Source organism: Pseudorasbora parva, chromosome 1, assembly GCF_024679245.1.
Source record: "Pseudorasbora parva isolate DD20220531a chromosome 1, ASM2467924v1, whole genome shotgun sequence".
Taxonomy (NCBI): domain Eukaryota; kingdom Metazoa; phylum Chordata; class Actinopteri; order Cypriniformes; family Gobionidae; genus Pseudorasbora; species Pseudorasbora parva.
In genome coordinates, this window is record NC_090172.1 from 26,257,011 (window position 1) to 26,273,879 (window position 16,869).

The 16,869-nt window shown below is 38.0% G+C and overlaps 1 protein-coding gene across 2 annotated transcripts in view; it reads right to left on the bottom strand.

Moving 5' to 3' along the window:
* Positions 1-799: 799 nt before the first annotated feature.
* The window catches only part of myzap (myocardial zonula adherens protein), a 32,774-nt gene continuing 16,704 nt past the window's right edge, over positions 800-16,869 (bottom strand). The window contains exons 4-15 of one of the 2 annotated variants that reach the window (XM_067437416.1): positions 11,282-11,377; positions 9,622-9,780; positions 9,409-9,501; positions 7,989-8,102; positions 7,618-7,770; positions 5,230-5,355; positions 4,683-4,811; positions 4,507-4,601; positions 2,764-2,869; positions 2,555-2,638; positions 2,154-2,215; positions 800-2,064 (exon numbers count right to left, since the gene is read on the bottom strand). In XM_067437416.1, coding sequence (XP_067293517.1) covers positions 1,716-2,064; positions 2,154-2,215; positions 2,555-2,638; positions 2,764-2,869; positions 4,507-4,601; positions 4,683-4,811; positions 5,230-5,355; positions 7,618-7,770; positions 7,989-8,102; positions 9,409-9,501; positions 9,622-9,780; positions 11,282-11,377 — 1,566 coding nt within the window. In that variant the 3' untranslated portion in view covers positions 800-1,715. Of the gene's footprint in view, positions 2,065-2,153; positions 2,261-2,554; positions 2,639-2,763; positions 2,870-4,506; positions 4,602-4,682; positions 4,812-5,229; positions 5,356-7,617; positions 7,771-7,988; positions 8,103-9,408; positions 9,502-9,621; positions 9,781-11,281; positions 11,378-16,869 lie in introns of both variants that reach the window. The other variant, XM_067437415.1, reaches the window with a different exon arrangement.

The window sequence follows — 16,869 nt, forward strand, 5'->3', positions numbered from 1 at the left end:
TAAACAACTGTTTTTTAAAATCCGCCACTATTTTTTTTTTTTACGATATGCTCCAGTGTGATAAACGACCGTTATTATTATTATTTTTTATAATATACTGACAGTAAGATCTATTAATAATAATAATAATAATAATAATAATAATAATAATAATAATAATAATAATAAAAATACGCTTATGGCCTAGCATTAAACATAAAATTTTACATGAATTGCATATAACGTTACTGTCAATAATTTATTCATAACACATAAAAATACATTTTTACATGACGGTCCTTTCTCTAGCAATGACAATTGCTATGATGAATGCCCTTGAGTGGCGCAGCAGCCAGAGCCCAGACATGAACCTGATTGAACATCTCTGGAGTCTGACACTTCAGTTCTGGAGATCATCATCTGACTGTGCATCGATGCTCCACAACCAACCTGATGGAGCTTGAGAGGTCCTGCAAAGAAGAATGGGAAAAACTGTCCAAGCTCACAGCATCATACCCAATAAGACTCGGGGGCTGTAAATGGTGCCAATGTGCTTCAAAACCCGTTATAAATCAAAGACGGCGCTGCTTTGAATAAAGTCTATTCCATAGAGCTCCATTACAGACACGGGCGCACAGCCTACATCTGCCCCAATAAATTCATGTTAATTAATAATTATGTACTAATACTGCTGCTATTGTTGTTGTGGGATTTTTAGTAAGCATTACAACTTTTTTTTCTTTCAGTTTCCACTCAGTAAAACCTGAGACACAGGACCATTTTCAAGGATGTTTTTAAAAGATTTTTACAGACCAGTAGGCCTATAATAGTCAAAATGAGTTTGAGTTTTGGACATTTTATTTATTGAACAATATACCCAATTCTGTGTAAATATAGTGCTAGGTCAGTGAAAAATATTTAATACCAAACATATTTTAGCATTTTGTATTACAGGTAAAGACTCAAATGTACTTTATGATAAACCTTCATTTGCATTTATAATAAATCATGATGTGATTTTGGCACCTGAAGTGAGACTTCAGAAAAGTGCATTAACGCTGTGAACAGTCCACAGAGCCGGTTCCTCTCAGCAATCTTCGCTCTGTGTCTGTGTAATGTACTCTAGCCTAGAACTAATGGGATCTATAACCAATAACACCTTTTATTTAAACTGGCATTCTAAATAAGTTTCATGTTGAGCTGTTAAAATTCAGGTGAATAAGCTGGAGTCTATGCATTTAGCAGCTCCAGGGGGAAAGTGCAATAGAGTATGAGGCCACTGATGTCAACAACTCTGTACAAATAAATGGAACCATTAAACACGTTAATACACACAGAAGTGAAAAACATCTATTAGAACCCAAATATTGAGCCTTACCATTTACACAGCTGATACCAAGATTTCTTTGCTGAAAACCCCATCATACATAGAGCCTGTTACTGAGTTGTTATATACATATATAACAAAATAGTATCTGGGTTATATACTTTAGAAAAGAATCCAAGCAAACATGGGCTCAGAAAAATGGAAGTATAAATATATAATTGTAAAATATAGAGGGCTATCACATAAAATCACTAGGTTTTTGGTAAACAAAGCAAAATAGAGTGCATCACTAAAATAAGTTATTCACAGATCAGTAGGTTATTTACATATACTATAATAATAATACATGAGCATGAACAGAACAAAACAACAAAATACTTCATGTTCCATCAGCTTCTGTCACTCCCATTCAATCAATGTTCATCTTCGCGCTCATCTCCATCAACCTCATAAAAGGAGTGTAGATCTGTGACGGGCTGGTTCTTGCTCTAGGGCTGGTGACAGACGACAGTTCTGAGGCTGTTGGGGATTCAGAATTCCCGTCTTCATTGTTTGTCTGAACATAACTTGAAGGTAGAGGTACAGTTTGTGTGGGACTGCTTGTAGTTTCCTGTGCATGAACTACACTGGACCGCAGCATTGTGGTGTACTGGCCAGGAGTGTATTTAAGTAGACTATTGCTCAGTCTGCTAGAGGATCTCGGGGTCGATGCGACAGGGCTGGGTTGGATAGGAGCGACATACTGTGGCTCCTCAGATCTATGAGAACAGGAAGAGGATGTGTGTAAAGGCGTGTCCTCAAAAGCAGTTTTACATTTCTTATGGCAAGGTTATCTTGCGCTCATTACCTAAGGGGCAGGTCACAGCCAACTCCAACATCCATGGTGGCTACTTTAGTCTCTGATGCTCTCTGTACAGACATAAAATACTTCAACTTGTCTTCTAACTCATTATTCTAGGAATGAAGCAAAGCAAAGGACAGAGTCAGACCAGAGGCAATGGGAAATTGAGTAGAAAACTGATTTCACACATATATAAAGATGACAATGGACAAAGACAGATTCAAATAAGATATATGAGAAATTTGAATTACAACCAAAGGAACTCAAAGAGTCCAGCTGACAGAATAAATTGATTCTGGAATAATCACATTCAGCATGCTTATTCAAACCAATCTGTGCTTTCTAGATTGGTAAAGGTGAGGGACAGCCAAAATCACATGTTGCTACATGGAAAACATTGTTCTTACCTCACACTCCACAATGGCAATCCTGTCCAGCAGCTCAGCAATGAACATATCCTTCTGTGCAACTTTTGCTCTTAAGGTTTCAACCTGGGGAATTGTTTGTTTGTTTCATAATTTAAACAAGAATGATGTCATGATTTTTGGTTTTGGTTCATTTTGTGTACATGGAATACTCTTTATTAACAGAAGAAACAGTCTCTGTAAATCCTCACCTCCTCTATCATGGTCTTGACCTTCCTCTGTTGTGAAAACACCATGTCGTTGAGGTGCTTTATTCTCTCTCGCAGTTCTGCCGCTTCCCCTTTCAGCTGCTCAGACCTGAGAGGGAACATGAGGCTTATGAGGATATAAGATATGCAATAAAATATTGAAATACAATTAGTAGGATTTTTTTCTAACGGAGAGGGCAAAATTAAGGCATTTCTAGATTTAAAAAGAAAAAGATTTACATTGCATAGGTTTCAAGATGTAATTGTGATGAACATAAACATTTTAAATCATTAATATATTTTCACATGAATCTCCAAATTACTATGAATGAAAGCAAGTATAACAGATAACAATACTGATACTGGTTAATATATCATCTAACCATCCATCCATCCATCCATCCATCCATCCATCCATCCATCCATCCATCCATCCATCCATCCATCCATCTTTTTGGGGATAATTTAAGTAATTATAGCCACATAATAACTAAATAACAGTATAGTTGAAGGTCAAGCCTAAACTGCAATTTATCAGTATGCTTTTGTTTAAATTATCATCTATTAACAATTTCAGAACATTACAAATATTATATAAACGTCATATTTAGCTGTGCCTTTTATATAGTGTGTTTGGTGATGTTGATCAGTTTTCAACGGGGAAAACATTAGCATAGCTATTTCAGATGCTGCATTCATTACTTTAATTATTTTAATGCATTAAAAAGCTAATTTATTTCAAAAATTAATGCATTATTTTTCCCATACCTACTTAAAATATAATTATTATAGTAATGGTATCTGGAGGTTATTATAAATCTTAGGCTCAGCAGCGTAGCACCAAATTTTGGGCCCTGGGTAATCTTGCTGTTTTCGCAGGTGTTAGATTTTGACAATGGAGGGAAATATACAGTGTTTTCATGTAAACTTCTGACTTTGGAGAGAACTGCAGCAGAAGTGGCAGTGTGTTGAGCTCCCAGCACCGCCTCCGTCTGCTTCTCACTCCCTGTTATTTACCCAGAAATATTGTTAGGCAAACAATATTTGTTCACTATGTAGGGTGTGATACTATAAAGTATTGGTATATTATTCAAATAGAGTAAGAACATAAATGTAAGCTATTCTACCTGGAGTAGATATGTATGTTAAAACATTGTCAATGCTCAATGATGCTTTTGGAGCTCACCTTTCTTTTAAAAAAAACTGAGTGAGCAACTGCTTGCCCTCATTTGCCTCTCTCTCTTTAATCTTCTTTTCTTTTCGTTTAGCCCCTGATTTTCCTTTCTTTAAGAAAGACATGACTCTTCCCGTCTTCCTAGTTCATATCACGGCTAACTCCAGCTCCTGTCTCATTAACTGATTCACCGCGGGTCCGCACTCCGCAGCAGAAGCACCTTACCTGCGGATTGTACCATTTACATTGATTCGAGAGGGGTGGTGGGGCTCTGCACCGCATGAAATTTAAAAAAAAACAAAAAAAACCCAGTGCCTAACTACAATTTTAGTTTTGCACAGGAACTTTTTTATTTGTACATAAATGCTATACAAATGTTAGTGCATGTATATGTATGTATAGAAAACTATCTTCTAAGGGGCCCCCCCTGCCTCGGGCCATGGGTACTCGGGACCCTTTACCCCCCCAGTCCGACGCCCCTGCTTAGGCTGTCTACTGAAACCATCCTGAAAACATGATATAACCACTGGACTGAACAGCTGCTCATTACAGGTATACATTAGATGTCTTACTGTTTGGCCACAGCTTTGTCTGCATGGTCAATTTGATCCAAACCACGTAAGCGTTGTTCACATTCAACAAGTCTTTTTGTCAGGTCACCCTTCTCCTGTTATAAAGAGAGAAGTGTTGCATAAATAGTTTCCTTTGGGGGTAATAGGCAAAGACTGAGCTAACTGATATTATTTACCTGAGCCATACAGTTAAGTAGCCTTTCCACTTCTGTAATTCTTTGGTCCCTTTCAGCGATCTTTGCTTCAGCTATCTGAGCATTCCTCTCTGCCTCCTCAAGTCTCCTCATGTAGTCATCAAGCAGGGCCTGTGGACATACAGCTCATACATTTTACACTCAGAACGACAGACACTTATTTTCCACTGTTTATCAGTCAGTTACCATCATCCGCTCTGAAATCTTCACTATCATCACTAGGTGGCACCCTTACACCCTTACTAAAAAACAACTGGATTTTTCTCTCTTCCCTGGTGAATAACTACAGATGTTTCCTGTTATGAAACTGAAATCCCCATGCCTTGCTTGTGAAGTATAATACAAAAGCAATCTTTTTACAAAGAGCCTGTAGATGTTACATAGTCTTCAGGAGAAAAAAAAGAAGAAAAAATTCACACATAAAAACAAATGCATTTGTCTCATGATCCTGCAGTGCAGTTCTCGTTGAACTAGTTGGACAGTAAAGCATTGTGAGAGTGTTTGTTTGTTTGGATGGTTATATCTGTACCTGCAAAGCTTCAATCTCCTCTCTGTACTTCCTCTTCTGTTCCTGCAGCTGTTTCTCATATTCCCTCTGCAGCTTAGCACTCATCTCTTTTAATGCTTGAGTCTTCGCCTCCTGAGAAGTCTCCACCTACACACGAAAAAGCTATTGAGTTGTCAAATAGCATGGATATTAAGATGTAAAAAAGTGACATTAAGCTTTAAAAAAATGTCTGATGTTTTTGTTTCCAACTAAGCACAAGAGATACTCTTTGGATCATCTCAAATCATGCTGTAGAACATTATCTTCCGGTTTAACAACCTATATTCTTATTTTATATTCTTATTTCAGCTTGTTTTTTTTTTGCTATATTCTTATTTTGTTATAGAAATGTTCACTATTTTAAATCACCTTTAAGCAGTGAGGTTCACATAAACTGTCCTGTAGTACGACACATTTTTAAACTTTGGTGGTTTAACTACACTGTAAAAGAATTATACAGTATACACTTAGCTCAAAATAATCAATAATTTAAGCATTTTCATCTTTTTTTCAAAAGTTGTAAGAGATTTGATTACAATTCAAGTCAGTTTAATATAATTTAAAGGCATCATGAACTGTCTTAAAAAAAATTACTGTTGTCTGAGGTCAACTAATGACGTTCGTGTGGTTTTTACATTCAAAAACATCATAAGTAATAAGTAATAGGCTATTTTCTACACTGGTTTTGAGGCTGTCTTCTGAACGCTGGGTTTTGATGGGCGTGCCGCACTGGAGACTTGGAAGTAAACGCTCACGGCTAGGATTGGAGAAGATTTGCATATTTAATCAGCTTCAGCACCTGCGGTCAGTTCAGTTCACACGAAGGAGAGATTATTTTGAAAGTGGCAACTGCAACTTGTCTTTAACAAAGAAACACAATGATTTATTTTTCATCCACCCGCGATTGCATTACATGGCACCAGCACCCGCACGATTGGTCGATATAAACGTGAACTGCGCACTCACACACGCACGTGCACGCCCAGATCAAGAAAGAATTTCTGCCGACGGGCGTATGTTTTGGTAGCCCGTCTGGTACATCCCCAGGAGTAGTACTATTACATATAAAAAAGACGTTTTACTCAAATAAGTTTGTGCACCATTCCTGTCGGATCCAATATAGAAAGCACAACATTGTGTCTGCAAATACAGCACTTTAGGCTTGTTTAGAAACGATTCAGCGGTGAAATGAAGCGATTGCGAACACACATTAACGGTCTTCCCCACATGAGCTGGAACTTTAAACATTAAAAATAAATGAAGTTTCACACATTCCTAATATTATGATCCGAAGGAGGCTAATGCAGCGACTGTGTTCTTCCACAATATCTTGCTATCTTCTTCGGCATGTTTATTGCTGCTGACTAGTGATCGACTGAACAGCTCCATGAGTCGGTGGGCGGGGCTACTGGATTAGACGTGCTGTAGATGCGGCGTCTCGTTGTGCGATGATGCAAGCTCATGAACGCTTTCTGGGCCTGGTGTCTATAAAAGCTTTTTTTTTTTTGACTAAAAGGGAAGTTTTCAGCTCTGAAACTTACAGGATAATCTTATATAACCATGACCTTTTATATATCAAAAGCTCAAGTGAAAGTTGACTTCACTTCCACTCGACTTGACTTCGAGTTACTTGTACGATAGAGTTGAAATAGGTGGTGTGGCAAGAGGGGCGTGGTTCAGTGAGGTCTGCAGCGGGAGAGAGAGCCGCGGGACGAGCGGTAAGTGAGTGGGTTGGACGCAGATTAATAACACCTGTCTCTTGTTCCAGTAATGAGCACGGAGAGGGTATAAGACATCGGTGGAACCGGAGACCAGAAAGAGAGAGAGTCGGACGGTTGATGCCAGAGACACTGAGACTGAGAAACCGGAAGCCGGAAGTGCCGACCCGGAAGTGATCATTGTTGTTTTGAGTTTTGACGGAAGTCACACGCTGAGTGTGCCGTTTGGTTATTGATATACTAAATAAAAGAGAAAGCATCAACCGTCCAGCCGACCCCCGTGTCCTCTTCCTTCCTCACACATACGAACATTGTTACAGGTGGATTTTAGGATTTTACTATTATTCCATGTACAGAAGTCTCCCAATTAATATGAGGTTTTAAAAAATGTATGTACTAATTAGAAAAATCTTTTGAAGAGTTTTCAATCAAATATAGCACACTGCAGTGTCATGTCAGCATATTGCTTGTCATGTCAACTTATCTCATAAATATTTCTTTTGTAAATTGTGCCCAAGTTTGTACACTAGCCAATAATCTGCTATGTAATGTTTCAATAACAAAAAGAAGCAAGGTCCATGGAATTAGGATGTTCATACCATGAAGGGTCTGCTCGATAATAATAGCTGTTTGTGTGTGCTTGCAAGCGCACCTGATGTTTGAGAGCGCGGTTTTCCGCCTGTGCTGTTGCTAGTTGTCTTTCGGTTTCCTTGAGTTTCTCCTCTGTCTTCTCCAACGAGCTACGCAGAGATTTCATCTCATCCCTGTTCCCCACACGGTTATGACAGCTTTCAAGCAATGATTTCTAAAACACCATCATCAAAATCAGCAGCACATAATCATTATAGCAATCATATGGATAAATACAAAGGTAGTTTCTAAAAGAATGCATTTATGCTGGCAGTAGAGTTTTTTCCAATGTGGCCTTTAAATGTTGATCAGTCGAAGCAGGTTGACTACAAAAATCAGAGCGAGCTCTGAACAGACCTTTGTCAGGTGGCAATGACCGCATTGATTGTGTACCTGCAGATCAATGTTTGCTGATATGAGGGAGCTGTTCATCTGGTCAAAGCTGTCCATAGCTGCACTTCTCGTCCTCACCTCTGACTCTAGGTAACGCTTATGAGAGTTGGCCGCCTGGTACAAACACAGTCAGCACATTGAGAACTTGTCAAACCACTATAAACTGTATACTTTTTTTAATCTAGTCTGACAGAGTAAGGCTTTGTGGTAGATAATATTCTTGGGTATTACACAGCTCTCTGGTATACTGATTGGTTAATCAGGACATCAGGAAAATTAAATTAAAATTAAATAATGCCATAGCTACTTTCATGGCTCTCATATCTATACATATTTTATAAACAAGCTCACACAGTCACACCTGTAAATTTTCATGACTCAACCACATTCTTGTAAAAACCTGGGCTGTGTGAACAAAACCGGACAACTAGTTGTCTGTCACGTTATACAGTGCGAGAAAGAAATTCTGCACAAACGCGTGTACCGTGTGTTGTGACATTTCTCGTGTGGTTTCGTTAACTCTGAGATATGAGGGTTTTAGATTTATGAGGGTTTTATTAGTTCTCTACCAGAGCTGCTCCCATCATTATGACTCAACTGCTCATGGAATTTGCTTTAGGTTAATGAAGATTTGACATGAACTCGCAGCTCGACTGGACTCGTTATATCAAAAGTGAGAAGACTTTTCAGTTTTATGGAGGTTGTCATCTTTGATATTATTTTGGTCACTGTTGCTATGGTTCCTGTTAATTGAATACAGGCTTAAATCCTTACAGACAGTATTTAAGATGCTAATTTAATTTGATATTTGAACGGGGGATTTCAAGACGCAAACCTCTAATTAAATGTGGCTGTCAATCCCCAAAACTGACAGTGTGAACATGTGAACCAAAGTCTGAATTTAAAAAAAAATCTGAGTCTGTGCCCATCACTCACTATGCAGTTTTCTGTGATATCTGTCAACTTTGACTACTGGAAAACTGGCCTTGACTTCCGACAGCTAGCATCAACTTGTCCAGACTGCAAAACTGGGGTAAAAATCTGTCCAAAAAGTAATCTAATTTATTTATTGCAGTTATTGCTTTACTGATTGCAGTAAAAATTATATAATAATTATTATATATATATATATATATATATATATATATATATATATATATATATATATATATATATATATATATATATATATATATATATATATATATATATAATAACAAAAATTCATTAATATGAAAAACTCAATTCATATTTTATGTCCACACATTTATTTATTTGGTGAGTAGCTGTGTAATAATGTCTAGTCAGCCTGTCATTATAGCATTATTACAGGGTGATCAGGGAGATTGTATCACGCTAAAGGGGTATATTTTACCGGTACATTACAATCTCTTCCTTAATACCTTGACATGCTGCTCACCTTTAATTCCTGAGATAATTTTTGCACTGATTGTTGCATCCCTCCAAACTGGCCATACATCCGCTCTCTGACTTTTTCCAAAGAGTCACGTACCTTTGAGAACAGAATAAATACATTATCTGCTTGGACGTCCATTCCTGAGTGTAAAGTATCTGCTAATAATAGTTAACCTTATTGTTAGCTAGGTGCCAAAATAAATGTCTCTGCACTCACCTCTCTAATGTACCTCATCTCATCCCTCAGGTGACCGACAGACCACTCTCGTGCCATCACTTCCTGTTGGCGGTTGGTGCTTGTGCTCTGCACCACGCCATAAACTCTGGGCCCGTTCTGAGCAAGCTGTTCCCTACCGATGCCATTGGTCACAGGGTGCTGGGGGAACAGAACTACAGGGGTCAGATTTCAGCTTGTGGATGTTTAAAAGGAGAGTGTCTCTGTTGTATTTACAGGCGTGAAGACCAATGTCACTGCTGTGTTTCTGAATGTATATATGTCTACTGGAGCCTCCTGGTTGATAAATAAGAGCAACACTGTGGCTGTTATGTGTATATATTTGTGATATTTAAGCAGTGATGCTGAGTGATCACAATGATAGGTTGGGATGCAGACCGTCAGAATAGTCCTAAGCGAGGGTGTCATATTTCTGCATGCCAGTCTGAAAGAATTAAAAACCCAAGTGTTTTTTTTTTAAATCTGCAGTTTCACCATGATTATGAAAAGGAACTTGAAACTTGGAATGCTGTTGTGCGAACATTATCCAGTGAAAGTACATAGAGGAAATATGTCTTTCATGACAATGCCAAGGGGAAAGGGAAATGTCATAATAGCAAACCCCTGGGCAAACTACATTTGAGAAGCTCTCGCTCAAGGGCAAAGTGCTAACGATCAATGGCCTTGCAATATATTCAGATCTGCCGCAGGATTCTGGGTGCTGGGAACTTTTCACACGGGTTCAATTCTGTCTTTTAGATTTAGTTTCCACAGGAGTCATATTTCATGTTTTGCATGCCATAAGAAAGCTCTTTTGTGAAGTTTAATAAGTAAACAAGCATTTTACTATGCAAAGAATGCCCTGAAGCCAAATTGTACAGATATACTTCAGATCATGCTTGCTTCGCAAACAATAACGCATCAACCTCAAATATCTTTTGGGAAAGCAGCACCTGTGTTTTAAACTCCATCACTATCATAGATAGAACTCAGATAACATCACCAGGTGGTACAAAGACAATTACCATGTATAGAAAACATATGTAGTTGACTGTGTGTTTGAAAGCACAGTTATATAATGGACACAGTGGAAAATACTTCCTTTCTACTGTTCAAAGGTTTGGGGTTGGTAAGATTTTAAAATGTTTTAAAAGACAACTTTTATGTTCACCAAGGCTGCATTTATTCAAAATAAATAAATAAATAGTATAAAAACTGAAATATTGTGAAATATCACTACAATTTAAAATACCTGTTTTCTATTTGAATACATTTTAAAATGTAATGTATTCCTGTGATTCCTATCAAATCTGTATTTTCAGCAGCATTACTCCAGTCTTCAGTGTCACATGATCCTTCAGAAACATTCTAAAAAAGTTGTTTTGTGTAAAACGTGATTAACTTTGATTAATAGAAATTTCAAAAGAACAGATTTTATTTGAAATATTTAATATTTAACACAATTGAATGTGTCCATGCTGAATATCAGTCACCCACCTCCCGAAAAAGAAATCTTACTGACCACTAGTTTTTGAAGAACTTATTGTAATAGATTCAAATACTAGAAGAATCATATGATAAATCTTTACGCAAGTAAGGTTAATAGACATTTGGTTTTGTTTGTGGGGAACAAACTTGGGAAGTTCTTGAGAAGCTGCCGTACCTTTTCTTCTTGCTGAGGTGATTCTCTCCCAGGCGGTCTTTCTCTCTGCATGAGCCCATTTTTCTTTTTCCAGGAACCATTGGCCAGTTTCTCTGCCTGTGATGTGACACATGGTATCTTTATAGGTTTTATCCCATTTTTCAGACATCTTGATGCTTGATATTTAAAAAAATAATGTTGTGTTCACACATTGTTGATAAAAAGGCATTATCAGACACAGGTTTTGCCATTGTCAGATGTTTTGTGCAACAATTTTAAAAAGGCTTCCTGTTTATAAGAAACCATATTTGATCTTTTACATAGTGCTGTTTTCACAGTGTACTGAGATTAAACAATATTAATGAATTCCAGCTGTGATCACACTCTCAGGGTGCAGTGTTCCCTTTTCCTCTTCTCAGGACATAGTTTCTTAGATCTGTAATCTCATTCAAGTCATAACCACACCTCCTCAGAGCTCCTCTCCAAAACAAAGCAGAGCTTCTACCTCCTCACTGACAGAGACCAAATTCTGTTTCCATTTTAAGGGCGAACATGAGAACAATCCTTCACTAGAAAAAGGATCAGATGTTGAGAATGCTGGATTAATGTTTTTCTCTGATTCTGACTGAAGGGGAGAGATGTGTGGGAATGCGTGGAGATAAGATAGAACAATGATGCCAGTGTTGGTCATGGCCTTCTGCACTGGACATCATAGAGCTTGACAGATAATCCACAAAAACACAAGCCCATGAGAGTAAATTTGAGGCACTCGAAAGAGATACATTTAAAAAGTTGAACAAAGGCCTTGGCCTAAAGTTATGTGTAAAAATGTTTGTGAATAATATTAAAGGCCCTAGAATGATTTGAAACAAGATGTTAAATTGTTCTCTAATATCAAAATAGAGGGTATGTGGCTTATTTAAGGTAAAAAGAGTCCAGATACAGTTTTACAGGTCCATTTACAACCCTAGAAATTGTCCCTAGGATGTAATGCTCTGTTTTTGCCTTATTTGGAAGGGTCATGAATATTAATGAAGAGTTCTGCTCAATGACAGCTAACACATCTATACCATCCGTCATGGCAATGATAGCGTCTTACATTTGAATCACAAACTGAACTGAGTAGTGTGTAAATATGTTGTTTACAGTAACGTTACAGTTTGACAGTAGAGTACTGATTTAAAAGTCGATTTATTTAGCCAAAAAAAGTAATGTAGAAGCCACTTAAAATAGTCAGTGTCATGTTTACTACTCACCCGCTGCAAAATAATCATACTTCAGTTCTCAAAAATGTATATTTATTTAAAGATACACTGCGTGATATTTTCCCCCATCTAGCGGTGAAAAGGTATATGACCATCCAGTGAATAATAGTTTCTGTTCCTCTCAATTCTGATTTCGTTTTAACTCCTACGGTGGCCAATTTAGTCCAAGATTAACATGGCAACGCCCCTCTTCACATTCGACACGGCCATCGAGCGTTAAAACGCGAAAGGCGAAGCTTGAATGTATGGGTATGTCCCTCTTTGGCTAATGTACTTTCAAGATGGAGGGGCAACATGGCGACCAGCATTCGAACCCCTCACCCGTATGTATTTTCAATGGGATATTATAAACTTACGAGAATACTTTATTACTTGAAACAAGTTAATGAGCGCAGATAGGTTGCTAGGCAACGTGGGGGAGAGGACGCTGGCGTCGTCTGTTCGCCGCTTCTCCACCCACAAATGATCATGTTAATGTACTATTAGATTTAGATTTTATTTTATTTCCTTATGTTTGTGACTAGTCTAACAGTCAGAGCTAAAATTGGGACTGTTGCTGATTGCTGGCAGCCACTGAGAGGACGTTGTTCCTCGTTTCGCCGTTTTCCACCGCTTCTAATGTTTACGTTTGAATTGCTGCGGTTGGTTGGTTCTGGTTTGGTGGACATTTGATGTTTCACTTTCTCGCCGCGACTGCTCATTGGTGGTCTCCCTTGGGCTTAAGCTGCATGGTGGCTGAAGTTTGCACCGGGCTAGCGTCATCTGGGCCATCGTAATCGGCGTCCGGCATGATGTTGGGATGTTCCGCTTCTCGGCTGCGCCGCTGTTCCGTCCTGCATTGCGGCCGTGGAGCGGCTTGGACTTCCGCGCCGACCCCGGTGTGTCCACAGAAGTGCCCGAAAAAAATGTTCTGCCTCCTTCATGGTGCTGCGGCGATCCCCATCGTTTGAATCGTCATGAAGACCCATCATCTGGTCTTCAGCTGTCCTGCCTCGGCGATGTCATCGGGACACTGCCGCTGGGAGAAATGTAAAACATGGAGTGGCCACAGTGTGCTGCGGAGCTAACAGAGACTTCCACCATCAGCTCTGTTTCTGTTCACCATCAGCTCTGTTTTCTGTTCTGTTTTCTGTGTTGGTTGATTGTTTGTAGTATTTTATATTTTTACTCCCCCCCTTGTTGCACTTTGAGATTCTTCGGAATGAAAAGTGCATTATAAATAAAATCTATTATTATTATTATTATTATATTTTTGAAAGAACTAAGTGTTTTTAGCTAAGAATAAACTAAAAAAGTTACAGAGTGTAGCTTTAACAAATTGACTAGAAGCCTTAGATCGTTTCAACTTAGATGGTGAAGGTGACGTTAGCTACACGGATCAAGTGAGCCATCTGTAAGCAACTAAACAGTAGTAGTAAGCGAAGTTAGTTTCAGAGTTTTGTGTTAATGATCAAATATAGGCTAATTTAGATTTCAATCCATCAAAAGGGATCAACATGCTACTGTTGTATTTTATGACAACACTGGCAGGAAATAATATTAACCTTTGTCATTTGACAAACTGTTATGTGAGCTTCTTGGAGTTTCCAATTGTTACTTTAGCATATTGCGTTAGATCTAGACAACACAGGATATTATCGTAATGTTGTCTTACTAAAAAACTTTCAATTTAATCTGAAATGGGTTTGACAGTCAATAAGTGGATAAAATCACTGCTTACTGCTTGCAGGAATACGGTTGGAATCGGCCCTTTCTTCAGTATCAGACGCTGAGCGAATTCTGCTATATTGCCCCAGGTTAGAAAAACTGTCCGTGGTGAAATGGGCCGAGCAAACAAACAACTTTGAATTACTTTGTTACGGTATCCAATTTTAAATAAACATCAACCATGACTCTTGACATTGTTTATTTGGGGGGAAGGGTATGAAAAGTCCTCACGTCCCCTGCACAGCCTGGATCATGACATTTGTGTCCATGAGAGCTGCCGTTTTTGCTATCCTCGCGTGACGCTTGTTTATCTGCTGAACTGATGATTCAGATGCGCAGTTCCGCCTAAAAATGAACATTGGATGACATGAAAATGTTGGGGGTGTACATATTAAGGATCTCAGCGATTCTGTCACAGTTGGCGTTATGTTGAAAATAGCCTGTTTTTCTGTGGTGTTTTTCACAAACAAGATTTACATATGAAGGAGGAGGCAATAGTGTTTAAGACTCACAGTATGTGATGTCCATGTACTGAACTCTTGTTATTTAACTATAGGAAGGTTAATTCATTTTTTAATTCTTAGGGCACCTTTAAAGTATTTAATTTAGCCTAATAAAATGAACAGAGGAATTAATCTTTGGGTTGACCATCCTGATACAGTGCAGCCTCAAGCGCCTTCCTTCTTTTATAAAACAATTACTTCATTAAGAAGTAAACGGACAGTTCTCCTAATTTTTTTTTTTTAATTTACACATCCTCTTGTCGTTCTAAACCCATGGGACTTTCATTCATCTTTAAAACGCAAATTAAGATATTTTTAATCAAAGCAGACTTCTGACTTATAAAAAGTATATTCCTTTAAAACACTGCTATTTCAAAAAAGATAAAACTGTAAAAAAGAAAATAATTCACAAATGCATTGGAAAATGAAGACATTTTAAAGCTACACTGTGATATTTTCCCCCATCTAGCGGTGTAAAGGTATATGACCACCCAGTGAATAATAGTTTCTGTTCCTCTCAATTCTGATTTCGTTTTAACTCCTACGGTGGCCGATTTAGTCCAAGATTAACATGGCAACCCGCCTCTTCACATTCGACACGGCCATCGAGTGTTAAAACGTGAAAGGCGAAGCTTGAATTTATGGGTATGTCCCTCTTTGACTAATGTACTTTCAAGATGGAGGGGCAACATGGCGACCAGCATTCAAACCCCTCACCCGTATGTATTTTCAATGGCATATTATACACTTACGAGAATACTTTATTACTTGAAAGAAGTAAATATACATTAATGAGCACATATGTTTTTGAAAGAACTAAGTGTTTTTAGCTAAGAATGAACTAAAAAAGTTACACAGTGTAGCTTTAATTTGTGTTGTAAAGACAAATGAAAGTCTTATAGATTCTGAATTACATGAGAGTCAGTAAATATTTTGGGTGAACTATCCATCTAAATGTAATAATAAAACACTAATCACCATACCTGTGATAGAAAATATAGTTACTGGTATAAACAATCCTCCAGACAGTTTAACATTTTACAGAAATACTACAATGGCAAACAATACTAACAAAGTTCAGCTTCATTATACATGCATGCTGTTTTTGACAATATGTCCATTAGCATGTGTTTTCCCTGTTTCATATTCTTGGTTGCTCATGTAATCTTATTAAATGTATAGAACACTATTCACTAAGGGCCTTTTTTTGTTGTATAAAGATGTGCTGAAGGGTGTAAACTCAAGTCTAGCCTCTGTGTTTTACAGTACACTACTGTATATCGATTTGCATGTAGTGGGTGTGTTGGTATACAGCTGCCCACCAGTTATGTCATTATTTGTTGTTCAACTAAATGTTATCAGTAATACTGGTCCTGGATCAGTGTACATTTCAAGCCTTCCTGTAATCCAACAGGTGCAATCCAGGCCACAGGTAGACTAGTATCCAATGGAGGATAGGATTACCCCACACACCCATCTTAATTTTGCAGTGGATTCCTCTCTTGGTTCTTTGTTGTAGCAGTAATAGTATCTCTCACTTAAATTAAATGTTCTCTAGTCTTAACACTTAACTATCCTGATTCCAAAATGTCCTCTTCCCTCTCCTCATGTTGTCCTCCTCCCTCTCCTCATTTTGTCTTCCTTAGACCTTGTTTCACTTTTTGCACAGTTATGTACCAATTATGCTGCAAAGTATTACAATTAAAAAGCCTTTATATTGCAAGTCCAAGCACAATCCCCATGTAAAACCTAACCTCACTCAGATATAAGTGGTTAACATTAACATAAAGGCTAAATAAAAGTTTAATATTCTCCAATATGTGTAATGAAAGCACCTTAAATCGATATGCATATACGTGTGGTCACATTAGCACAGCCAAAAAAAAAAAAACAGATTTCTGGCTGACGTGACCAATTTGAACACAATGCAAAATCTGAGTGGGAAATCTTTTGCCCTCACATGAAATTCACAATCTCCAAATTCCCAAATAAATTGGTCATTGGCAGCTCATCAGGAAGGCCTGGGTTTTGTTTATTGACGCTGCACACAACATAATGGCCACAGCTGGCCCTTCCCATGAGACAGACACTGATAAGGCCATCAACAGTTTTGTGTTGGCTGAGCTCCTGGATT